Raw genomic sequence first — 27,701 nt, 5'->3', positions numbered from 1 at the left:
ACCATAATTTACTAAATGAATGTGCTGAAATGTGCTGAAGAAGACTTGAAACTAGCGACTGAGACCATAAACTCATCAGGAAAGTGTTTACTGAGGGAATAAATCAGCTGAGAAGTAGAAACATTTTATCATAGACTTCTATACAATCACACTTCTTTCTGCAGCCGCTGGAGTCGCCCCCTGCTGGCTGCTAGAGAGGACGCAGGTTTAAGGCTCTTTGGCGTTGGCTTCACTTTTCAGACCCAGAGGGTTCACACTTAGTTTTGTTTTCACATTTTAACTTCATTTAAAAAAAGCTTCTACGATATTTAAATTTTGCTTCTGGTCATATTGCGATTTTGATATTTTGATTAATTGTGCAGCCCTAGTTATTTTAGTAACTTTTATTTCAAGGATTTCACAAATGTCTGAAATTGCCGGTGGAGTCGCCCCCTGCTGGCTGCTGGAGAGAACGCAGGTTTGAAGGCACTTCACTTTTCAGACCCGGAGGTTCCTGCTTGGTTTGATTGTACAGGTGTGATGGTAGAGAGACATTAACAGTCTCTCTCTCTCTCTCTCTCTCTCTCTGCAGTGATCTCAGTATGAATAATCTGACTGTGTTGTCCGGTGGAGCTCTGTCCAACCTGCACTTCCTAGAGGAGCTGTGAGTGACACACAGACACACACACACCTTCATTCCTTGCTGTTGTGTCATCATTTACTGTGTTAAGAGTTTAGGAGGTGACTTCAGTTTACTTCCTCCCCACCTGCGGAAATTCTCTGAATCTCAGTGTGAATCAAAGTTATCAGATTTCCAGGTCAGAAGCAGAAAATCTTCATCAAAGAGACGCCGTCTGTTAGTTAGACACAGTTTTAGATACTGTGTGTAACACAAATGTACCATATTTACTAGAAGACATCTAATTTTTTTGTATTTGATGGATATGTTTTAGACAATTAGTTGATGAATTGATTAATTTTGATTAAACTGTATCAACATCAAGATATATCTAATATATAACTTATTTTTTGGTGCTTTTCTTTTGTGATTGTAAGCTGAATATCTTTTCAAGCAAGTTAAAGATGTCACCATAAGGCTTCAGGCATTTTAAAGTTTTTTCTTTTACAAATTTATAGACCAAATAATTAGCAGATGAATTGAGAAAACGATCGTCTGATTAATCGATAACGAAAAGAGGTTAAAATAGAGTGAGGTTTGATACACACATGCCAATGTGAATGTAGATTGTAATCGCTAAGAAAAACACTTGCAGAAGTGAATATAACCAATGCTGACATCTTTTAATAACTTGCATATTACACTGATATTATACATATATGTTCATGTACTGTATGTATGTATATACATAACTAGGGCTGCAACTAACAGTTATTTTCATTGTCAATTATTCTGTTGATTATTTTCTTGATTAATCGATTAGTTGTTTGGTCTAAAAAATGTTGATCAGTGCTTCCCAAAGCCCAAGATGACACCCTCAAATGTGTTGTTTTGTCCACAACCCAAAGATGTTCAGTTTACTGTCATAGAGGAGGGGAAATAACAGAAAATATTCACATTTAAGAGTGTGTGGAGTTTGCATGTTATTCCTGTGTCCCCCCGGTTCTTCCCACCGTCCAAAGACATGCGGGCTAGGTTAACTGGTGACTCTTAATGTGAGTGTGAGTATGAATGGTTGTTTGTGTTGGCCCTGCGACGGACTGGTGAGCTGTCCGGGATGTACCCTGCCTTTTGCCCAATGTCAGCTTGGATTAGCTTCAGCTTCGTGACCCTGTACACAAAATAAGCGGTTGAGTGAGTGAGAATCAGATTATTTTCTTTTAAAAAATGACTCAAACTGATTAATCAATTATCCAAATAGTTGAGTTTAGTAAACGAGTATTCTAAAGATTAATTGTAGAAGAGGTACTTTTAATTTCGTTTTACGGTAGACAGACTGTAACCATGGCTGGGCGATATGGCCAAAAATCTTTATCACGATAAAAACATTTCATATCATTCAATATCGCTAATTATCACATGTCAAATCATTATTTCTTTCAAGTTTAAAGGCTGATTTTTGCTCCTGGCAGAAAATTTAATAAACCAGGTTGTTAATTATGAGGTTAAACTGTTCTTTATGGTCAGAATGGGACAAACACTTGAGACAGTGGATCCCTTAACAAAACAAAACATTCAGAACTATTATGAAAAATTTAACAAATATGATAGTTAATCTTGTTTCAGTCTCTTTTCCTCAACAAAATAAATATTTTAATAGAAACATTAAGTGCTAATTTGTTCGCGGTTCAAATGAATTAAACCAAATACGATATTGACGAGTTATTGAGCAAAATTATATTGCGATAATTATCATAACTGTAACATTACAGAGTTGTTGTTTTCCTTTAGCTTGAAATAATCCCATACTTTGGACACTTTCTGTGTTTTTTTTTGTTTTCTGGCCGCTCTCTCTTCCTCCACTTTCCAAACAGCGCCGTACTAACTTGATCGCACCATAAGCACGACAGTAATAAATGTCTGTGTGAAACAGTGTGCTATATAGTTAAATGGATTAAACGAAGCATCGATACAAAGAATTTGTGTCGAGGCCTTTTAGTAAAGGAATTATAAAGGAATTACTCGAAAAATCGTTTCAGCCCTAGTTTATTGTTTTTATTTTACTCTAATTTAAAATATGTATTTTTTCTGTGTGTGTAGAGCATAGAGGTGGCTACAAGTGCATTTCACTGTGCAATCTTATTGTATAATGATAATAATAATGCAGGCTTTCATCCACCATGTATGACCAAAGTCTGCCAGAGAGCGGCTTAATTAAGCCAGGAACCCTCATATTTATTTATAATTTATTGGTCATCTCCGAATATACATACGTTTTACTGGACTGACTTGATAGTGTGTGTCTGCGTTTTCAGACCTCAGATATCTTCATGAACTCTGGTTGGTGACTGAAAGTATGGATGATACTTAGTGAGGGTGTCTGAGCGGGCGGCGAGCTCAAATATCTTTGAGGATACGACATGTGATCCCTCCTCACCTCCTCAGCAGTGTCATGTCATGTATGAACACCTTCACAACACTGAATCTCCCCAGACAGAAGCTGATGGACAAAATGAAACCTCAGTGCAGAGACAGCAGAGAGGTAGAGAGACCCAGCACCAGAGCCGGAGAGAGAGAGAGGGTTCAGCCTCTGAACAGCTGACCTCACAGAGACCTGAACATGACTCTGACTGCTGTTCTGCTCTGATGCCAGCTATGTGTGTCTGTGTGTGTGTGTGATATTTGTCACTGTGGCGTGAGAAACGTCACTACGGCGATAGGACACCGCAGAGGTGCATGCTGGGTACATGCGGACTGGCTGAACTCTGTGTGGCCTCTAAAAACAAACAGACCCGCAGGACCATTACAGCTCAATGTTTTCTACTGGTGTTAAAGTAAAGACCTACGGGGAAGTTCATTATAACTGATTTCATACTATTGATATGTCACGATTAGTAGGGGTGAGACGAGATGTCGTGCTGCGATGCTAAAACGTGACTATTTCTCTTCGAGGTGAAAAGCTGTCTCATGATATCAGCATGACGAAATATGAGGGTGAAATTAGCACTACTTTTATATTGTTTGTGTGGCAGCATTTTAGGTACCCGGTGGAAACAATAAACGGCGACAAGGTGACAGACAACATTTCAAAATGCTCTTGCATTGTTTTGCATTTTGTGACTTTGAGTCAAATAAAAGACCATTTTTTTCCAGCCATATATTCCGTCATGGAAAATTTGTTAAAAATGGGTTAAAATATCATCTCGTCTCGTGACCCAAGTGTATCAAAACACCCCTATTGATTAGCTATTGCAGCTGGTGAGCTAACTGTTAACACAGTAGCCAGTCAGTGACATGCTAAAGCTAATCAGACGCAATAGCTCTCCAAGCTGGATAGCTTGCTTGCTAGCGTGGCCACTAACAGGAAAATAAGTTTTCACAGTTTATTCAAGAGTAGTATTTGTACCATTGACTCCGTATGCTGTATATATTATACTGCAGTATATACTATATATACTCAATAACTCTCTGCTAACAATAGTCCATTTCATAAACGCGGAAATAACGTCCGCCAACAGTGTTGGGCAAGTTACTTCCAAAATGTAAAACATTATAAAAATAAAAAAAATAAAAACACCACTTAATTTCGGGTTAAAATGCGTTGTAACACGTGTTACTGAGATTGTAACGGGTATAATATTAGTGGGGGGTTTTTTGTTTTTTTTACAAATGCGTTCTATTACTGCGTTACAGCAAAAAGCAATATATTACTGTAATCGAGTTACTCTCAACACTGTCCACCAATATGCCAACAAAATATTGCAGCATAATCTGAGCACGTGTGTGCTTTCACATCCGGCTTTCCAGGTTAGACTGTGGGGGGGGCTATAACACAACAGCGTTGAAACGCCACACCTGTCCCCTGACAGCATGCCAACTGTGGCTTTTCACACATACATCTTTCCGGCTGTGTTACTACCAACGTTCCGGCTCAAAAGGGGATCAATACGGACTCCCCTTTCCGGTTTCTGTACCTTTCATACAGCGCAGCGAGCCGGTGTATTGGTGTGATAATCCTGGATAGTAAGGCAGTGTGAAAGCGCCTCATGTCTCTTTTGTGGAGCATTGTGTACTCTGGCAGAGCAGGGTTGAATGATTATTAATATTGGACAGCTGCGAAAACAATGTCAAGACTTCCCCAGTGGATCCACTAATCGTGCTGAACTGAAATCACCCTGTCCCAGACACATTTTTAGAGATCTGAGACCAAAACCGCTGAGTTGGGACAGATTTAGCACTCGTGCCCATCACAACAGCGCCAGGACTTTGACTGAGCTGCCCCAGATGCTGTGACAGGTTTCAAACACGGTTGAGTTCAATGTGGCCAAAAACAAGATTTGTTTGGGAAGGACGGGGGCAGCAGTGACTTCTTGTGTGTTTTTGTTTATTTTTATTCACTCCCACTCTCAGTAAACTGGAATAATCTTGTTATCAGTATACCTTGTCTGAGATCAGTTTGGCTAGCTTAAAAAACCAGCTGCAGGTGGAAAAGTTAAGCCAATTTTATTACTGTAATAGATGAAGTTTTAAGGTTGAATGACTTAATGGTTAACAGTAACGCTGTTTGGGAAAGTTGGTTTTGCATGAAAGCTAAAAAATTCCCCATAAATACATCAGGGATCTGAAAGTCCCGGGCTTCAACCCTCCTTCCCTCTCTCAATCTATCTCAGGCGGCTGGCGGGAAACGATCTGTCATTCATCCCCAGAGGAGTGTTCACCGGCCTCTACAACCTCAAAGTGCTGTAAGTCCACACACAGACACACACATGTGTACATACTTGTAATGACCCTGAATGACATAATGCATTCCCTAACCCCTTAACTGCTTCCTAACTATGAACTAAATGCCCATCCCCAACTTTTACCCTAACAACGTATTCTAACGTAATCTTAACCTGATTCTATCCTGAACCTTAAAACCAAGTCTTTAACCTTCAAACAGTCCTCGCAATGCAGGAATGTCCTCACTATGATGGTTTAAAACTCGGTCCTCACAAATATAGCAATACAAGCCAGCACACACACACACACACACACACACACACACTGTAATAATGTGTGGTATGTTTACTGGTGCTAATCATTCACAGAGACCCTTTGAAGATTTCATGTGCGTCTCAGTTTAATGAATAGTTTCTGCAGTTTGGAACGACACTTCTGTTCTCTGTTTACGTTTCACATGTTTACTCATATCAACAAATTATTTCTGTTATGTTCATTGTTGGGTCACTTATCATCATTTTGTGTTGTTTCTTTCGTTTTATCCAACTAAATCATTGTTAAACTACTGTTATTACAATTCTTACAAATACTGCTACTACTGTAGTTTTGCACAATCTTACAAACACGTCAACTACTGCTAGAGCTAACTACAACTATCAATATTGGCACTGCTACCACCACTACTAATACTGCTGCTACTAGAACATTTGCTGCCTTACTAAGCTCCCATCTACCGCACTGTTAACTTTAGTCCAGTGTAACCAGCACTGTCCTGTTATAATACATCATTTTTAATAAACACATCTTTATTGGGAATATGAATCATGTGAGCACAAAATAACCCAAAATAATAAAGATGTTCAAGCTATATTTTGACACAGGGTCTGTCTACACGTGGTGTTGGAATAATCAGAAAAAAATTATTACCGGACTGTGAAAATTCACGCAAACGCCCCCTATAGTTGGAACAACAACTCTGAAAGTCTGGGGAAATTTTGCTACATGAGTTGCCGAGTTGGTGACGTCATACACGTGCAAACATGGCGGGCAACATGGTTGATGGTTAGAAACGTTTGATTAATGGTGCAAAATGACGTATTGCGTGTATTTTTTGCTAACATGTCATTTGTGACATGGTATTAGTTAGTTGGTTAGTTTGCTGTTCATGTACAGCATCTAGATTAATTAGTAGAGTTATTTATTTTCAGTTTTTGCAGTACAAGTAATATTTTAGTAGTTTCAGGTAATGTACTGGCGCAGTAACAAGACTGGTTTGTGACAGAAACTGTTTCAGGAAACTTGGATGACAATGACGATCCAACACGTCTTTGTAGTAGCGTCCAAGTAGTTTCTACATTGCGATTGAAAAGCATGTGAACACACTGAAGGTAGAAGACCTCACAGCTCAGGAAATGAGTCCGTCCGAGGAGCATGTGAATTTGGCCTGAACGATTAATTGTTTTCAAATTTGAAATTGCGATTTGAAAGAACGCGATTAGCTAATCGTAAAGACGGCAATTAAAATGTAGGTTAATTATACAGTGCGTCTGACCCGTTTCAAACAGTCATGCAGTTACAAATTCATCGTCATCCTTGTGCAACAGACTTGCTTAGCAATCACCTGTTATGGTCCTACTCACCAATCAGGGCGTGCACATTTTACAACAACAAACAAAATTGGAGGAAAACGTGCGATCATGGCGTCAGCCGAACAGATACAGGTGTGTGAAGGTGGAGAGAAGAGGAGCAGATTCAAGTCGTAAATAAACATTAAAATAAGGTGGAAAATGACCAACAATAACCTACTGTCAATACAAATAGGCCTACACTACCGTCCCACAGGCCGCCGCCACCACAGTTGCACTCTCTTGATGCACTCTCTCAGGGAGTGGGTGTGTCGCGGTTTGGAGGATTGGACCCCCAGACACCCCGCTCGTATCTTCCAGCATTGAATATGTCTTCAAAATAGTGTCTCGTCTAATCTCGGCCTTGTGAACCCATTAGCATGTATTGTCATGTCTTGTGAGTTCATTTTATTGTCACAGCCCTAATAGGAGCCCCAGTGTCCCCACCACTTTTCTTTTATTTGGCCTTTAACAAACACCATGTACCATAAGATAGCATAACCTAGACCTTCTGGGGCTAAATCTCAGGGCTAGACAGAGAGTTGCAGTTAGTTCAGGCATGTCTGTAGTGATGGCAGAACACAGAGGCGCTGTAGGAGTTTTTAAACAACAGAGATAACAGCTAGAAAGTAGGAAAAGTTATGTTGGTGGGTGAGTTTGCTTGCAGTTCTTTCATAAGAGCTGTAGTTTTTTCCTGCGCTCATAAAGTAAATGTTTAACTTTGTTAAAAGCAAAAAGATGTCAGCTTCTTACAGAAGTAGGAGGCAATATAATGGCTGTATTTGTCTCAGAATATAGAAAGTAGTCACACAGTCACAGAGACCGATGAAAGAAATGCTGAATGAGAGATTTCATTTTACAGATGCAAGTCAATCAGAGGCTAGACAGGAAGTGATGTCATAACTTTGGCACTTTATAGTCCAGCACATAACACCCTGTAAAATGGTCAAGTTTGATTTTTGCATTAATATTTTATTGTGCAGATTAAATAAAATAGATATGTGTTAATTAGTGAGCCGGTAGGTGGATTTTGTTCCCTTTGGACAGAGCCATGCTAGCTTTTCCAGTCTTTATGCTAAGCTAAGCTAACAAGCTGCTGACTGTAGCTTCTTGTTAACCGTACAGATATGACAGTGGCATAAATCTTCTCTCAGCAGGAAAGCGAAAAAGTGTTTTCCCCCTAAAAATGTCACACTGTTGTTGTTCGTTGTCTTAAACGTTTATTTTTATTTTTTTTATTGTTCACTTTGACTTTGTCATGTGTTTCCAGGATGCTTCAGAACAACCAGCTGAAGTCTGTTCCTGCTGAGGCCTTAAACAACCTGCACAACCTGCAATCACTGTGAGACACACACACATGCATGTTATTGTCTCATTTTACACTTTGGTGGAAAGGAATTTCTAGTCACACACACACACACACACATGGACCAGTATATTAATGTATGTAGTCCAGACACTGTTTTCCCTCAGTACTATAACAGACAGTAATTATCCTGAAACTGTACCTGTGTGTGAGTGTGTGTGTGTGTGTGTGTGTGTGTAGATAAGGGTATAAGAATGGAGACGTCTGAGTTCTTCTTTTTGTCCAAAGTCTCTCCCACATTTATCTGATGGACCATTATGTGAAGTCCCATCCTTCTCTTCTCTCTCTGTCTGGACAATAACTCCTCTGTTCCCATACAGACAGACCTCTTTTTATCTACATGCATGTTTATGTTGCATGACCTGAAGAAGTCCCGCGAGTTTTCTACCTGAACCCAGATGGACCAAAATAAAAAGGAAATGGAACTATATGAAAGATGGAGTAAAAAGTAGGAAATAATAATAATTATTAATAAAAGTACAGTACTTGAGTAAATGTACTTTAAACCACTGGTTGCTACATCTCCTATTTTGTTGTCTTGACTAATGAAGACAAAAAAATTTTAAATGGTAAGTTCAACAAGAATCCTTTTCACCAAATTCTGTTTTCTTGTGATCATAAACTTACCTATACTTTTAGTTGTGTGGCTGCTAACTGAACGCATAAACACTCGTACACACTCTCAGCAATAAGTCTGTGCTCATTAAAATGCCTTCGTTTTGCTTAAGAGCACGTTGGCTGGCTGAGTGGTGCTCGAGAAACCTGGCGATCATTCCTCTGTTCTGTTCAAACACTTGATCTCTAATGTTCCTCTTAAACTGCTTGAAGGTGAGGTGCAGCCTCTCGTTTTACATTCTGCAAATACAGCACTAAATCAAAGCTGAAAGACTCTTGTACATGTTGAAAAAATAGATGTTTTTTGAATTGCACAAAATAAAACCTGAGTGGACATGCTTAAAATTCTTCTCTGGTACACCCTGCTTTATTCATTAAATGTTCTCAGCAAACGTCCTTGCACTACCACCCTGATAATGATAAGAATTTAATATCATAGACTGTGTATACTTAACTTTTTTTATTCAGCACTTTTCAAAACAAAGTGCTTTCCATGGTGGAATCATGAAATATTTTAGGAGGCAATGAGGCAAATTATATCAGACAATTAAAATAATTAGAAAATAAAATGTAATCAAATATCTGTATAAATAAGATAAAAACATTCACAAGAAAACGTTGGAAATGAAAAAAGAGTACTGGCATTAATAAAAAGCTTTTTTTAAAATGATTTAAAAGATTACTGATGTAAATGTTACACTGAAATGGTTACCGTTAAAGTAGATGTAGGGGTTACGGTGTAGCTACGAAGCCTGTAAAGAGTTACTGGTCCTCCATTAATCATGAAATCTTGTTATATCCTCTTACGTATATTTGAGTAAAGGTAGTTGATGGGAACTGCTTAAAACGTGCAAACAATTCAATTTAGAATACGTTATTCGTCACTCAGAGGGACAATTCAAGCAAACATAACATATATAAAATACAATTATGGTATCACATGGGACTGGAACCTCTGTTTCCTGAGTGAAAGTCTTGAGTTTACTTGACTCATCCATCAACTCTACCTCCTTACATAGCATTTGTCGCTCCTTACACTCTTTCACCTGACTTTTTTCTGCCACTAGCGGTCATTGCCAAACAAAAAATGTAAATCTAGGTCGTAATAAGCTGCAGCATCCAACACATCTTTGTGGTAACGCCCATGTTGATTCCACATTTTGACTTAACATAAAAACACACTGAAGTCGGAAGAACGACTTCACAACTCGGGAAATGGGACCATCCGAGGAGCACCTGGATGCACCGTGAGCCACTGATTGCAATTTGCAAACCTCACCACTAGATGCCCTTAAAACTTACACACTAAACTTTTAAATATAAGTCGTAATAAGCTATATGGCTGTGAGATGAGGACGGGCTCTGAGATACACAGGAATTGTGGCCAGTTCACTGTTAACCATATCTAACACCACAAAGGCACATATTAATTGAAAAATTGTTGGAAAAATGGTTATTTATCAGTCTCTACAAAAGGTTAACTGACCATTTCTTGTCAAGCCAAACTTCCTTCTAATTATTTTTACATACATGCAATAAGTTAGAAGACTGTTTATGTGTTTTCCATTGACACATAACTGGTTACTTGAATGTAAACGCACTCTTTGTAAATTTCTCCATAGACGTCTGGATGCAAATCACATCTCCAGCATTCCCATTGGCTGTTTCTCCGGCCTACGCTCGCTCCGTCACCTGTGGTTGGATGATAACTCTCTGACGGAAGTGCCGGTGGAGGCTCTGGGCGAGCTGCCCGCCCTGCAGGCCATGACGCTCGCCCTCAACCACATCAGTCATGTCCCAGATCACGCCTTCAGCAAGCTGGGCCGCCTGGTGGTGCTGTACGTACAACACAAACACACTCACACAGAAAATTAATTTTTGAAGTGATATATATGCTGAACCAGTAAGTTAACATTAGCCATGTAGGTTAGACAGTAGGTTAGCAAGAAGGTTAGTCAGTTGGTTAGCAGTAAGTTAGCTAGTTGGTTAGTTAGTCAATTTGTCAGTCTGTAGATAAGCCAGTTGTTTAGCCTGTAAGTGAGCTAGAGGTTAATCAGTTAGCCATAAAGTTAACATTAGCCATGTAGGTTAGTCAGTAAGTTAGCTAGTATGTTAGTACGTTTGTTAACAGTAAGGTTCCTAGTTGGTTAGTCAGTCTGTTTTTAATTCAGTTGATTAGCCAGTTGTTTAGCCTGTAAATGAGCTATAGGTTAATCAATTAGCCAGTAAGTTAACATTAGCCATGTAGGTTAGTCAGTAGCTTTGCTAGTATTTTGGGCAATTGGTTAAGTAAGTAAGCTAAAAGGTTAGTCAGTAAGTTAGCGTGTATGTTAGGCATTTGTTTAGTAGTTAGTAAGTAAGCTAGGAGGTTAGTCAGTTGTTTAGCGGTGAGTTAGCTACTTGGTTAGTTTGTAGAAGATTAGCCAGTCGTTTAGCCTTTAAATTAGTTAGTGTGAGGAAGTTGGTTAGTAGCAAGTTGGTTAGTAGGAAATGTGTTAGCAGGTTAATCCTTTTGTAGCAGTAAAGCTTGTTGCCGTAGCCAGCTATTTTGTTTACATTTGCAGAACTGCCAACTTTTCAGTTTAGTTTGGAGTGAGATTCGCTGTTGGAGGTCTGTTCATTTTAGGCCTTCTGTGTCATATCCCACCGCAGGGGTTGGGGTCACCACTCTTTAATGTGCAAGCCACAGCCACACGTGTAGATGAAAAGCCAAGTCAATAATCATGGTCAGATCAGGAATATTGGATGATGGAATATGATGGAATATTATAATAAGAAAGAGTGTAGGTTTTCCTTTAGCAATGGAGGAGCCACTTATTTAGAGGGGGGGGGGGGCAGCAAATTTTTTTTCCTGAATTCTGGTGATAATTTCTGCATCAATTTATGGAGGAAATGTATTTATCTAGGCTATGTCAACGGAAACAAAAAACTCAGGCAGCAGGTGACTATTTACAATATAAAATATACCAGAATGTGTGGCTTTCAAGCATTCTGTATTTCTTTTTCTTTCATGATTTAATCTTCCCTCCTCTTTGTGTCTTTGTTTGGGGAAGTTCCTCTTTAAATGCGGCACCTTTTCACCTCAAGAATAAATGTATTCATTTTAATTCAGTTAGAAACTCCTGGACTAAATTTTCAAAACTTTTTACATCTATCCCACATGTTTAATCTGATATATCCAGAAAGATTTTTATGAGAATAACATCATTATTTAATCACAGTATTTTTCAAAATATCTCGCCGTATAATCTGGTGTTCATTAATTGCTCTGCTGATATGATAGAATCCCAGACAGAAAGACACAGAACCCGTTTGGGACTGTATAGATGAGACATGTTCAAAAGGAAACTAACTGAAAACACAAATCCTCAAATGTTATCTTCAGCAGCTCTGTGCAGCTCCCATTCACAGCAGAGCAAGGCTGTGCTTTAGGTTAGTCAGTATATTAGCCATTTAATTGTTAGTAAGCAACTTGGTTTATAATTAGGTTTGCCTGTGTTCTGACCTATGATACCCTGATCTATGCTGCCTTGTTGAAAAATGCTACCGTAGCGCGAATCGACTGCAGAGACTATCGAGTCGCTCTGCCCCATTGAAAAATGCTACCTTATGTCTTCCCCTTTTCAATCCCATAAAGTTATAACTCTCACAGTATTATGACATCTTCTGTTTTTTGGTTATATTATAACATCATTTCAGGGGTAGCGTATATTCTGATTCTGACTAATATCCCCAATCAAATAATGCTCCCATTACAGAATCCTTTTATATTGCACCACTACTCACTCCATATGTAGTGTAAGGAGATGGGGAGTATGTTAAAATACTATATTATGCCATCTTTATTTAAGATATCAGGGTTAGCGTTTTCTGATATTATTTTTTTTGATATTACTGACAGATATTGACTGATCAGCACTTTCTCGATGGCATTCCCAACAGCAAGGTTGCACAGATTTACAGTGGGGGAAATAAGTATTTGACCCCTTGCTGATTTTGCAGGTTTGCCCACTTACAAAGAATGCAACAATCTACAATTTTAATCATATGTACATTCTAACAGTGAAAGACAGAATCCCAAAGACAATTCCAGAAAATCACATCATATGAATTTATAAAAATTGATAACCATCTGATGAGGAAAAACAAGTATTTGACCCCCTGGACAAACAGCAAGTATTCTGGCTCCCACAAGCCAGCTAGTCTTTCTTTAAGACACAGCCCCAATCCCAACCAATTATCTACATCAAATACACCTGCCTCACCTCGTTACCTGTATAAAATTCAACTGTCAACACCCAAACAACCAGCATCCAACATCACCACCATGGGCAAGACCAAAGAGCTTTCTACGGACATCAGGGACAAGATTGTTGATCTGCACAAGGCTGGGATGGGCTACAAGAGAATCGGAAAGCAACTTGGAGAGAAAAGATCAACTGTCGGTGCAGTTATCAGGAAATGGAAGAAGCACCACACCACCGCCAACCTCCCTCGGTCTGGGCCTCCACACAAGATCTCGCCTCGTGGGGTGTCCCTGATCATGCGAACGGTGAGGAATCATCCCAAAACCACAAGGGGGGAACTGATGAATCAACTGAAGGCAGCTGGGACCACAGTTACAAAAGAAACGGTTGGTAACACACTACGCCGTCATGGATTGAAATCCTGCAGCGCACGCAAGGTCCCCCTGCTCAAGAAGAAACATGTACAGGCCCGCATGAAGTTGGCCATTCACCACCTGGACGACTCAGAAGTGGCCTGGAAGAAGGTGATGTGGTCAGATGAGACCAAAATAGAACTTTTTGGCCTCAACTCGTCGTGTTTGGAGGGCAAAGAACACCGAGTACAACCCAAAGAACACCATCCCCACCGTCAAGCATGGTGGTGGCAACATCATGCTTTGGGGGTGCTTTTCAGCCAAGGGGACGGGACAACTCCATCGTATTGAGGGGAGGATGGACGGGGCCATGTATCGTGGAATTCTGGACCAACATCTCCTTCCCTCAGTGAGAGAGATGAAGATGGGTCGAGGATGGGTGTTTCAGCACGACAACGACCCTAAGCACACCGCCAAAGCAACAAAAGAGTGGCTGAAGAAGAAGCACATCAAGGTTCTGGAGTGGCCTAGCCAGTCTCCAGAACTGAATCCAATTGAAAATCTTTGGAGGGAGCTTAAAATTCGAGTTGCCAGGCGACAACCTCGGAACCTGAATGATTTGGAGGCTGTCTGCAGGGAGGAGTGGGCCAACATCCCTGCCGAAATGTGCACAAACCTTGTCACCAACTATAAAAACCGTTTGACATCTGTGCTGGCCAATAATGGCTTTTCTACAAAATATTAACATGCTGTTTGTCCAGGGGGTCAAATACTTGTTTTTCCTCATCAGATGGTTATCAATTTTTATAAATTCATATGATGTGATTTTCTGGAATTTTCTTTGGGATTCTGTCTTTCACTGTTAGAATGTACATATGATTAAAATTGTAGATTGTTGCATTCTTTGTAAGTGGGCAAACCTGCAAAATCAGCAAGGGGTCAAATACTTTTTCCCCCACTGTATGGGTGTGGAAACAGACGCTTGTGGATCATAGGCAGTTAGTTACTAGATTAGCCCATAGATTAACATTAACCGATTTGTCAGTTATTAATTAGACAGTTAGCAATAGTAGGTTTGTTGGGCAGTTAAGGAATTATATCAAATGTGTTCCAGTCAGGTGAACTTGAGCTGAACTCAGATTGACAGACCATATGGCAGGCGATATGGCCAAAAATGTAGATTTCATATCAATCGAGATCAATAATTATCACGATAAATGTCAAATCACTGTTTTTTTCAAGTTTAAAGGCAGATTTTTTTATGAGTAAAAGTAAAAGTTGAAAAAAACAGACTGTAAATTGTGGATTTAAACTTTTCTTTATGGTCAGAACAAACACTTGATGCCAAACTGTGGATCACTTAACAAATTTGAGATAGAACATTAAAGACAATTTTCTCTGAAATATGCATGAGTAAAATTAAGTAAAATGTTTTTTATGTCCCTTTTCCACAATAAAATAAATATCTTGACAGAAAAAAATAAGTGCTTTTTTGTTTGTGATTCAAATAAATTAAATACAACATTTATTGAATATTATCACCATATCGCAATAATTATCATTATTGTTTTAAACTTCCTCTTGGTAATACTTTTACTTTTTTCATGTGTTTGTGTGTGTGTGCGTGCACGTTGCTAGGAGCTGTTGCTGCATTCTGCATTGAGTTTAACCGTGGCAGCGACTGTCCCCTCTGTTTGTAATAGCTCCTTAATAACATGCAAAACTCTCTGTGTGTGTATGTGTGTGCGTGTAATGGCATTCAGCGCGGCAGCATTGAAGTCTGCTGTCATTTCTTTTGTCCAATCTGCTTGAAGCTAATTTGCATGAAATTACCACAAAAAAAACCTTCTTGAGAGGCCCCGGGGCCCCTTTTTAAAAGACACATGCACACAGGCGCGCACACACACACACACACACACACACTCTTTGTCTGCTTCATTAGTTGATCAGTCTCTCTCTCTCCATAGGCATCTCAACAACAATAGGATCGTTTCAATGGGAACGAACTGCTTCCACGGACTCCACAGTTTGGAGACGCTGTGAGTTTCTGTGTGTGTGTGTGTGTGTGTGTGTGTGTTTTTGGGGAGGAGTTGGAGAAGTCAGGGTTGAGTTGGGGTCAGGGTGAAGAGGTTAGGAGATGAGAGACAGGTTTAATTTATACGTTTGTTAAGGACACTTAACATGATTTATTCAAACAACGCTTCAAAATGTTTTAGGTGGATCTTGTTTTTTTATCCTCCCCAAAGCCAAATGAGAGCTCATCAGCGGTTTCATCTGTTCCCATGATGCTTTTAGCCGAGCTAGTCACCGATCCATCCTGTGAGAGAGAGAAAAAAATGTCAGCTGACTGATTAAAAAAAACTAAAACTTTTACTTAAATTTAAACTTAAAATTTATTTATTACATACAGAACATGACAATGGTCAGCACGTTTTCCTATAATATGGAACTGTTTACCTTGACTACACATACCTGATGCTTCAATAAAAGTCTGGATTCAACAGGAGGAAGCCTGTCACATTTGCTTAAAGCTCAAACCTGGAAACCCCACTATGAGAACAGGGTTTTAAGATGCTGTATGCAGTCACATTTATTCATTTAGCTGATGCTTTTATCTGGAGCAACTAGGGGTTAAGTGTCTTGCTCAGGGACACATTGGTGGATGTTGTCACAGTGGGGAATTGAACCCGGGTCTCTGTAACTACAGTTAGTCAAAAATCAGGTCAAACACTAATTACATTTCTATTTCTACACCTGTCTAATAAACAAGATACAAAATGTAATGCCTGGTGCACACTAGAGGATTTCTAATCTTCCTGGATTCTGGACAGAATTAACCGATTTTTAATATTTTAATCTTAAGAAAACATACACCAGACTGTTCAGTTCAGACGCAGGACCACACACTTGGCGTTTATACTAAGTGGAAGTGTGGAAGTTCTGGGGACTTGGGATCTCACAGAAACTCGCGTGATCAAACGTGACTTCAGACATAAACAAACATGGAGGCAGACTGTCGCCGTCAGCTGGTTGACCTTGTGTGGGCTGTTTTGCAAAGGAAAACCAAAAAGGATAATCAAACTGTGGTTGAATTTGAGGCTGAGAAGAGGGAATCAGCATGGTTTATACATTTTATAGCGCGAGCAAATATACAACGCACGGATCACGCTTCCTTGTGCTGTCACTCATTGGCTGTTTTAAGTTTCTGATCAGAGGCTACCTGATTTTAAATCTTAAATAACAAGATATTTACGATTCAAAATTGGCCTCAAATCCAGTCGGCAACATTAGGATTATGTCTGTAAACCCCTCAGAGTACAGGATCATTTGGGGCGATAAGATGTTCCAACCAACCTCTCAGGAACGCCTCCCGTGATTGTCGGGAGGGTGAATCGGACCCAAAACCGGCCCTTTTATCCTCCTAGTTTTGGGTCAGCATAAGTCAGTAAATGTAGTCTTATAATACTTAATGATGGGTTCTGTTAGCCAGTTGCATTTTGGTAAAATACACGTAATAGTTAAAATGCGCGGCCAACGAATAAATGATCTTATCCTGAGCTCTCTTAGATGGTCGCTTTTTGACACCACAGACATCTGCAGAAAACACACCTGGTGACATTTACAAATACACATGCTAACACAGCCACACAGTTGTTGTTATCTTAAACGTTCAAAAATGTGGATACACTTCACAAAAGTTAATGATACAAAGCAAATATTTGTGGGAGGGGGGACTCTTGCATAAATATGTATCTACTAAAGTAAGAAATTGTGTTATTTTTAATAACCTGAGGCTTACATTGATTTAATAAACACATCAGATAGCTTTTTGAATTATTAGTTTTAGCGACTGAAAAGCAGCAATATAAAATTATTTCCTGTGCATTAACAGCTAACATCCCCCCTTTTTTCTTTGATTTCACTTGTTCATTAGCGCTTTTTCACTTGACATTTGTGATCAGGAAAAACTGCACCAATCTACAATAGTGGGACAAGACTTCGTAGGGTGATTTTAAATGTTCAGAATTTATTTTATTTTATATTTAACCCACTGCCACTGCCGGTTAGCATGTGATCAGGTTTTTGGCGAGTATTTATGGATATTAGATCGAGTCGGGTTAAATTAACCATTGTGTATTTATGTTGGTGTGTGTGTGTGTGTATAATCTGAGGAGTGTGTGTGTGTGGAAATGTTTCTGTTTTCTCAGTCAACCAGAGAAGTAGGTTTAAACACACAAACACACGCTGCCTTCATTTGGAAATACTGCTGTGTGTGTGTGTGTGTGTGTGGCTCTGTGTGTGGCCTTGGCTGTATGCTAATCATAATTACTATTCATGCACACACACACAGGCAGCATGTGTTTGTGTGTGTGTTTGTTGGAAGACTGTGTACCTGTGTGATCAGCAATAATAAACCACAGTAGGGACTCATGTTCATCTGAAACTACAAACAAAACAGAGAGAGAGAGAAGGGGAAAAAAACGGAAATAAAAACTGAAAAAAATGAATTAATCCAACAAGCGGTTGAGTCTTAAAGAAAAACACACCCAAGTTGTAGAAGAACACACATTTACTAACATCAGTGTTAAGTTCAGCTGTGGTGGTTTCCAGTCTCGTACCCACCTCTGCTTCACCTAAAACCCTTTTTGCCCAAATTAGGATTTTCTGGTTCCAGTAAGTGACGAAAATAGCGGTGAGCAAAAAACCAAAATCCAGCTTTCAAAACATCTCTTCAGAAACCGCTGAAGCACCACAAAAACACTGTGTAACTGTCTGTGACTGGCATAAACCCCACAAAACCACCAGAACGGAGACACCTGTCAATCAAGACAAATACATTCCTTAACAGAATTAAAGGAATTATTCAACATGGGAGCTAAGCTTATTTGCTTTTCTTTTACGACTAACTACAACCTAACTTTAGTTGTAGACACACACACACACACACACACATACATACATACATACATACACACATATATATATATATATATACACATACACACACACACACACACACACACACATATACATATATATATATATATATATATAATGGGCCTATCAGGAGTTACTCGAATCGGGGTATGACGTGTACATACACAACAAACAGGATACTCCAAAAACCACAATCATACCAAGAATACTAGTGCGCTAATTGTAAGACATGCTCATTGTTTTGCCTGATGATTCAACCAGGACAGCTTCCAACAGTCACCTGACATTGTGTATGGGAGAAATTCACAGCCCGATGTTCCCCCACCCACTAACATAACCCCTTGAACCTAATCAGCATGCGCAATTTACAGCTTGACATTATGATAATTAAGATTTTCCCAAAACCTCTGGATCTCCCACGAACCCCTAAACTGACTAAATCAGAAACCTATTATGCAATCAATCTTTCCAAATTCCATCAATAATAGTTTGGCAGAAAGCATAGCAGCCATTGTTTTTACAAACCATCCTCTGGACAAACACATGTACTCACACACTCAGGACCAGACTGAAGCAATTTCAATTTAATGGTATTTTCACAATGTGGCAGCTTCATTCCACACAGTGTGCATGTGTGTGTGTGTGTGTGTGTGTGTGTGTGTGTGTGTGTGTGTGTAATAGCCACCTGCATCCCAGAGATGGTTGAGAGGACCTAATTGAAGCCATGTGTTGACTCGAGGAATGCTCTAGTCTCTACTGGTGATGAAAGAAAAGTGCAAGGCACAGTTAAATGTTTCTTTAATAAACTGGAAAAAAGAGTAGGTTAAACATCGAGCCTGATTCACAAACATTTACATTACATGAAACAATTTCCCAGTCTGAAGCTTACATTCCCATAGCATTGTAGAGCACTCTTCTGTTAGTCTATGGCGCTGAGCTATTGTTCCCGCTATACAGCTGACATTTCCAATATATAGCTTTATTAACAGTCTAGAGCTGACCATTCCCAGTACATAATTGGTACTTACTGTCTGGAGCTGACATTCCCACAGCATTGTAGTGCTGGCCTTTTGATTGTACAGCTAACATAGAGCTTTCATTCCCACTATACAGCTGAAATTTCCAATATGTAGCTGTGCTACCAGTCAATGGATGGTATTCCTAGTATACAGTGGCATTCTCTAGCTTTACTACCAGTCTACTTCTGATCATTCCTAGTTTAGAGTTGGTTTACCCAGTTTAGAGCTGACATTTCCAGTCTGGAGCTTACCATTCCCAGTACATCATTGGTACTCATGGTCGAGAGCAGTTGTTCCCAAACTTTTTAGGCAACGCACCCCCTTCTACATCTTGCCCGGGTTGCTGCACCCCCAAACACCCTCTCTCTCTAGGTTTGTGTGAGTGTATGTATATGTGTGTGTATATATATATTTATTTATTAGTATCTGATTTGTTACACGTCATGAATAATAGCCTATATATCAACACTTTGCTCCGGTGACCAGCGGAGCAAAGTGTTGAAGAGACGGTAGGCGATATTACTGAAGGTACAATAAACATCAAAATCTGATGATCTGTTTCTATGATGACAAGCAGCGCGGTGCCCCTGTTACAGCAGCGTGAACATGTCCGAAGTCACTACTACGTGGTTTCACTCAGTGACACGCTTTTGAATCAGTGGCTCTCTCCTTACCCACTCACTGTCCTTAAACACAGCATGCATCTGTCTTCTCTGTCTTTTCACTGATCGCGATGTAATGTTATATATAATATGCTTTATTTCCAGTCTACTTCTGATTATTTCCAGTCTAGAGCTGACCATTACTAATGCATCCTTGATAGTCACAATCTAGAGTTGACAATCCTACAGCATTGTAGAGTTGACCTTTCTATTACAGAGCTAATGTTGAACTGTCGTTCCCAGTATACAGCTAATATTCCCAACTGAATTACCAATCTAGAACTGACCATTCCCTGTGTAGATGTGACAATTACCAGTGCAGAGTTAGAAGTAGCAGTCTTGAGCAGATATTCCCAGTATAAAGGTAATGTTTCTAGTCAAGAGCAGACAGAGTTGACAGTTTTATTTCTGTGCTGACCGTTTCCAATATGGATATTCCGTCCAGCATTTCCATTCCCACTAGAGTGGGTATTCAGCATAGTTTGTTTTCCCAGTCTAGAACTACCATGCCCAGTATGTAGCTGGTTTTCCTTGTCTAGACCTTTCATACCCAGTATAGATCTACTATTCCCAATCCTAAAGTTGGCCATTCCTTGTATAGAGTTAGTATTCCCAATCTAGAACTGGCCATTCCCAGTGTAGAGTTAGTATTCCCAGTTTAGAGCTGGTATATTGCAGCATTACCAGTCTTGAACTGTTATTCCAAGTCTAGAGCTCCCCATTCCCAGCCAATATTTCCAAAGTTAAAGTTGACACACCTGATTTGAAGCTAGTTAAACTCACATTCCAAGGTCAACCCAATATTCCCTGTTTATGGTTGCAATTCCCAATGTAGATGTAACATATTTGATGTAGCAGTGCTAATCCCAGTCTAAAGAGGAAATTCCCAGTCAGAACAGGTATTCGCAGTCCGTGTGTGTGTGTGTGTGTGTGTGTATTCTCAACTTTCCCACTATGTTTTTCCTGTCCTTTATAACTTCCTTCTCTTTCTCTCAGGGATTTGAACTACAACAGTTTGGTCGAGTTTCCAACAGCCATCCGTTCACTCAGTCACCTCAAAGAGCTGTGAGTATAAACTGTTAGTGTGAGTATAAATAATGTGTTTGATTGACAGAGACAATATTAATGTATTATGCAGTAGTGTTGTAGTAATCGAGGCCGGTCTAGTCCCGGACTCAACAGCATTTGTCTCGGGATCAGGCATTGACGACTCTGGATTTTATTTTAAGACCATAACTTTGGGAATATCAATGAATTGCTTTTGCATTGTCTGATTTATTTAACATCCTAGCTTTGATTGGATGTAAAGCGTATTGTTTTAAATGCAACCAATAACCCTAATTAAAAATGTGTTTTTCCGACTGTACCCCCTTCCGCGATGGTAAGCATGGAAAAGGAGTGTTGAATAAAGATTTTTATGTTGATTTCAGCTCTTAGTGTTTGTATACGGGTGTTTTTATGGGAATGTGGATCTTTCAGATCAATTTGAGAAGTACCTGTGACCTCGTTCCACATTTTATTGTGTGTCATGTAATGTGGGGAACTGGTCTTGGTCTTGATTGGGTCTCAGCCCCTAACGGTCTTGGTCTTGTCTCAGTCCCTATTAACTCTGGTTTTAGTCTACCCTTGGTCTATGTTTGGACGGTCTTGACTACAACACTATTATGTAGGGCACTTTAGCAAACAGCATACCTTGTCTTTAGAGAAAACTTCATGTTTGGGCAAAAAATGGAAACGTAAGACCTAAACCTGAAGAATTTGATTCTTTCAGGATAAACCATTCGAATTGTTTGCACTCTACAACCAATCAGTGTCTTTCAGTGTCACAAATATGCCTTTATGAGTTCCATTTGACTGCCATCTTCACTTGTTTTGGTTTATTTTAATTATTTTAGTTAATGGTTGCTAATGATTTTAATGGCAGAGAGACAGTGTTTAAAGCACTTTACAGACAATAAGTGCAGTAAAAACTAGCTTACTAGCTGAATGTATATAAAGTAGTTAAAACTAGCTCCACTTTAAGCTGCAACAGTAAAATTCTGCTCTAAGATGGAAACTTCATTATTAACAGTCAAATAATGTCAGATAGAATCAGATATCAGTAACAGGAGACATTTTACTGCACAACAAGTACTTTTACTGCTGATACTAGTTATTTCTTCTGATGATACTTAGGATTATGATTATTATTATGTTAACCATAAAGGGATCGGAAAGGAAGGGGGAAAGCTAATTCCTGTTTCCTGTTTAGTGGTTTTCATAGTAACAACATCCAGTCGATCCCGGAGCACGCCTTCACTGGGAACCCCGCACTGACCACCATGTAGGTACCACTGACTCATTTAATGTGTGTAGCGTTGTTTGACAAAACATCTCAACTCAAGGCTCACTTATTGTTTTTGTTTTTTTTAAGGAGGCTTTCAACTGTATTGTCGTCCCTGTCGGTTTAAAAGTTAAGCTACTCAAAATATCTTAGTGAAGTGATGAGATCATTACAGCTACTGGGCACGCTCGTCCATTGATCCATCTCAATGAAAACTGATGAACTGATGAAGTACGTGGGATAGAGTGGAACGCTCAGGAAAAAGCTCATAAGGGGTTCCTTGAGTTGGGATGGTTTTGTGAAACTGCTATTTCCAAATTCAAGAATGAACTTACTGCTTACTCATGATTTTTATTTTTCTATTTTTCAATCTTGTTGAAATGTGTCCTTTTTATATTGCCTTGTATTTCTTTAAAGGAGACCTATTATGCTTTTCCTTATTTTATAACTTATCTACAATGTTATAATGTATAATAAACATGACCAAAGCTTCAAATAATGAGGTGTGTTTAATAGAAATCCCTGTGAGCCAAAACCTCAGATTTCCTCCTATTCTGAACGCTCTGTTTTGAACTGCGGCTCCGTTCTACGACATACGGAGCCAGACAGAGCCGATGTCCCATATATGGTCATTTGCTCCCATAGCAACGGCACAGCAACGCTAAGTATGTCTCTACCGCCCAGCGACAACAACAGCCTGGTAGCATGCTCCAGGTCTTGTCCAATCAGAAGACAGTGGGCTTTGAGAGGGGGGGCTCTTAAAGAGACAGGAGCATCTACAGCTTATTTCAGACAGAGGCTGAAATGAAGGCCTACATGAAGAGCCAGGGTAAGACAGAAAACGGGGTTTTTTTTAACTTTGAATCATGCAAAGCTTCCATACAGGAGTCACAGAACTACAATATAGGACTGGAAAAGCAGTATAATAGGTCTCCTTTAACATCTCATCTCACTGCCTTTTATTCTCTTTGTAAAACCTTGTCATTGAAAGGTGTTATACATTTAACTTTCCTTGCCTTTATGTCTAGTGTTTGGTCAAGAAATCATATTTCAGTAAATTTAAAGTGAATTTGCAGAGTAAGAATAATCAGAAAAATAACTTCCCATGTGGGAAAATTCACGTGAATGCCACCGGAAGTTGAAACTGAAGAAAATTTTGGTACACAAGATGCCGAGTTGTTGACATCATACACTTAGAAACATGGGGCACAACCATAGGGCACAACATGGTGTATGGCAAGAAACTTTTGAATATTGGTGTGAAATCACATAATGCATATACGATTTTTGCTAACATGTCATTTGTAATATGGTATTAGGTTATAACGCTTAGTTTGCTGTCCATGTAGAGTGACCTAGATTAATTAGCAGTATTTGCAATACAAACAGTGGCAACTGGTCATTAGGTGCTCTTGGTGAACAAAAAGAACTGTGCAAACAAATTATGTTATTTTTATTTAAAAAGATATTAGTAATATATATCATAATAATAATATCTTTAAATATGGGCGCATGCTTAGAGTATTTCTGTAGTTAATGTAGATCACACAAATGAGAAGAGCGAGGGAAGATTGTTTTAGCTATACTTAAGCCAGCTAACATGAGCGAGAGTGAGAGCAAGTGTAATTGATACTGTAGCACAGGTTTGAAACTCCTAATTTGAAGAAGAAACTGGAATTAAAGCGTCTTGGTGCCCACCAACCACGGGATATTGTCATCACCCAAACTGATGGTAAAAGCAACCTCGAATTTAACTTTTTGAGGAAACATTGAGGAAACATTTGTATGTTAACGGTTAACATTAGCATACAAAAGAATGCTGTTTTCCATGTCTGCTCTTTGAAAACAGACGTGATCACCCGTGATTACTATGTGGTAGATGTGCTACAGCACTGCAGGGCCGCGACTAGTCGAAGGACTTTCTGAACTGAGGAATATTGAGATGCATGTCCAAAAACTTTTACTCACGGGGACAGCCTAATGTTACTCAACGAACTGTCTATGCTGTCCATCGAAAACCAACGTACTGTCTTTCTCCTCAAGTGAGCTCTCTGCTGTGGCGAGTGAAAGCATATCTTATCATCCTGACTTTGTGGTGCTGGTCCGTGAATTGGCCATATTGTTGGACTGGATCGATTGATAATATAGATGGTGACAAGTGTCAGTGCGTCCATGCTTATCTGTTAAGCTTGTTGTCATAATGTGTTATTATAATAATAATAATAATAACAATAATGTTGTGTCATAGAGTTGGTCTGTATCCTTAAAAAGTTGTCTGTGCACTTCGTTGTGGCCTTCATTGGTAATGAGCTTATGGTCTTGTAGACTCATTTGTTCTGAGCTTGGTTGTATCGGCTTAATGCGTTTTTAATTTAAGTTTATGACAGGTGGAATGTAACTTGTGTAATAGCTCTCTGTCTCTCTCTCTTTCTCTCTCTTTCCCCCGCTGTGTTGGCCTATGTTTACAACACCTGGTTTAAGCAAGCTGCAAGTGTTTTGTGGTGCCATGCTGTTGTATTGTTAAAAAAACACATCAGTAGCAAGAAAGAGTAGCCTTTTGTAATTGTACTGGTATAGCCTTTCCTTAGAAATGGTTGGTGGCCCACCAGTTTTTTACATATGAAAACGCCACTGACTACAAGCAATATTTTAGTTGTTTCAGGTAGTGTACTGGGACCAAAATCCCTTTATAATAGAAAGCTGCAAACTGTTTCAGCATACTTGTATGACAATGACAGTCCAACACAACTCTGTAGTAGCATCCATGTTGTTTCCACATTCCAATTTAAAAACACATGAACACGCCAACTTTTCACATTAAACCTGAAAATAAGATAAATTTGCAAACAATGAATGACTGAACTCTTTAGTCTTTTGCTTAATATGTTGCCACGTGTTATTGAACTGATGATGACTCTCTGTGTCTGAATGTGTGTTATAGATTTTTCTACGACAACCCGATCCAGTCTGTTGGACGTTCTGCCTTTCAGAACCTACCAGAGCTACGCACACTGTACGAAACACACAGTCAATGTTTGCACAAACTCAATGGAAGGGGACAATATTTCTCTGCTTTTTGCTGCTTGAAATAAAACAAAACCTCTCCGTCTGTTTCTCAGCTCTCTGAATGGAGCAGCAGATCTCACCGAGTTTCCAGATTTGACGGGAACCAAGAGCCTGGAAAGCCTGTAAGACACACTCACACACACACATAGAGGAATGTTTCATATCTGAGTGTGTTTGCTGTTGTAGCCGACATCACTGTGTGTTTTGAGAGCTAAACCTCAAATCAAACTGCTGTTATTAATATTGTGCAGTTATTATTCTATTCGACAGACTGTAACTTGATTTTTCTGCAGCGCGGCCTGAAATTAAAACCCCCTTTTTCTCCTTGTTGTGACCCAGTTTTCCATGTCATAATAAACACCTTCACAATGTTTATTTTCTTGTATTTTTCCGTTTAAACCCAATCCTGAAAGCAGTGTGTGTTCAGCAGTAACCTCACACTGAACCAGTAGGTGGAAATAAAAAGTCCAACCAAACAAACCGTCACACATTCTTCAACTCTCGACTTTTAAATCAACCCTCCCAGTGTTACTGAACGCTTCGACATTCTGTCTCAGCAGGACATTAAACTGTAACATCCTTTAACATCAGACTATCTCCAAACAATGTAGGTTTTTGTTGGAGTTTAAAATAATTTAGAATAACTAACAGCATGTATCTGATAAGGTTTTGTCACTTATTTTGTTGCAACAGGTCTGACACACAGTCCACCATAATGCCATTAAATCACCTGAACACACCATAATGCTTATGAAATGTTCCTAAACACACCATAATATAGCTTAAATGCACCTTTCAATACATCCTGAACTCGCTTTTCTCAACATATCAAGCTAGTCCTGTTGCAGTTGCAGTGTCTTACACCTTTGATGCACCTGAACACACTATAATGAATCACTTTGGATCCTGCCTAGGTTTAGCCCCCCCCCTCGGACCTAGATTAACAAATGTAACACTTTTCTTTTGTCTTTGCATGTGCAGGACTATCACAGGAGCTCAGATCACCTCTCTGCCCAGTTCAGTGTGTGAGCAGCTTCCAAATCTTCAGCTGCTGTGAGTTCAAATCAAAACTCACTCAACAATAACAGCCTCACATTAAACATAAAGTCTAAAACACTCTTCAGTCACCCAGGTGCTCTCTCAAATCCACAACTGTCATTGTCATTGTACAGCTGCTATTGAGATGTTTTCAGGTAGGAAATTAACCATTTAGAATATGTGGTCAATTTATCAAAATAATGGAGATTTGAGAATTAGTTTTGGTGTTTTCGGAGATGTGACAACTTGCTAGGTAGGCGAGACCGCCAGTCATCGTCCATGGTCATCCCAGGAAGAACCGTCTTACCCTTTGGTTAATTAAGTGGTGGCAGTGAGAGTTTACAGCAGGGCTATTCGATTACAAATTCAACTTGACCACATTTTCAAGCCAGGAAATGTAGACAGGCCTGACATTTTCAGCCGCATGACTTTATTTTTTTAGCTTTTGCGATGACAAATCTTTAAACAAATGCAAATGAATGTCATAAAAAATAGGGTTAGGTTTAGTCTCTTGGTCCGCTCGTGACCGCGGCAGGGCAATAAGGCTCTGAGCGTAAGATGCAGTCAAACTCTGCACTCTAGCATCACTCTTCTGTGATCCCTTGGGACATTTGTCCAGAAAGTTGAGTGTTTCTCAATGTGGCGCCTCCAAATATTAGCTTATATTTAATATTAACTACCACAATGCGCTCATCGGGAATAAAACACACTGACTTAGCATTTGGAGACGGCGGTAAAATAAGTAAATAAGTACTTGCCAGGCAGGGTGAAACTGATGAAACTCTAGTGTTTAGGGTTTATATTTTTAGAGTTGTGCTAGGTGAAAAATCGTGAGAAGTCATTACATTTCATTAGATTTCATGGCTGGGCAATAGGGCCAAAAATGTCATCAAAACTAAAACATTCATATAATTTATCACAATAAATGTCAAATATTTTTTTCTTTTTGAGTTTAAAGGCTGATTTTTGCTCCTGAGTGGAAGTTGAAGAAACCAGATGGTTAATTGTGGTTTTAAACTTTATGGTCAGAACAAACACTCGATGCCAAACACTTCACAAATCTGAGGCAGAACATTCAGAATTGTTATGATAAAATCTTTTTTTTTCAACAGATATGCACAAGTAAAAA

The 27,701-nt window shown here is 39.3% G+C and overlaps 1 protein-coding gene across 2 annotated transcripts in view; it reads left to right on the top strand.

Annotated features, from left to right (window-relative positions):
- LOC119896042 (leucine-rich repeat-containing G-protein coupled receptor 5-like) overlaps nt 1-27,701 on the top strand; it is a 53,396-nt gene that overhangs the window by 16,417 nt on the left and 9,278 nt on the right. For both annotated transcript variants that reach the window (XM_038709515.1, XM_038709516.1), the window contains 10 exons: nt 572-643; nt 5,269-5,340; nt 8,216-8,287; nt 10,549-10,764; nt 15,494-15,565; nt 21,142-21,210; nt 22,397-22,468; nt 25,410-25,481; nt 25,588-25,656; nt 26,516-26,587. In XM_038709515.1, coding sequence (XP_038565443.1) covers nt 572-643; nt 5,269-5,340; nt 8,216-8,287; nt 10,549-10,764; nt 15,494-15,565; nt 21,142-21,210; nt 22,397-22,468; nt 25,410-25,481; nt 25,588-25,656; nt 26,516-26,587 — 858 coding nt within the window. The remainder of the gene's footprint in view (nt 1-571; nt 644-5,268; nt 5,341-8,215; nt 8,288-10,548; nt 10,765-15,493; nt 15,566-21,141; nt 21,211-22,396; nt 22,469-25,409; nt 25,482-25,587; nt 25,657-26,515; nt 26,588-27,701) is intronic.

Source organism: Micropterus salmoides, unplaced genomic scaffold, assembly GCF_014851395.1.
Source record: "Micropterus salmoides isolate LMB-PRFRI ecotype aquatic unplaced genomic scaffold, ASM1485139v1 Ms_hic_scaffold_9, whole genome shotgun sequence".
In the NCBI taxonomy this organism is placed as follows: Eukaryota; Metazoa; Chordata; class Actinopteri; order Centrarchiformes; family Centrarchidae; genus Micropterus; species Micropterus salmoides.
The sequence above is the reverse complement of the archived record's forward strand: the minus strand, read 5'-3'. Positions and strand labels throughout refer to the sequence as shown.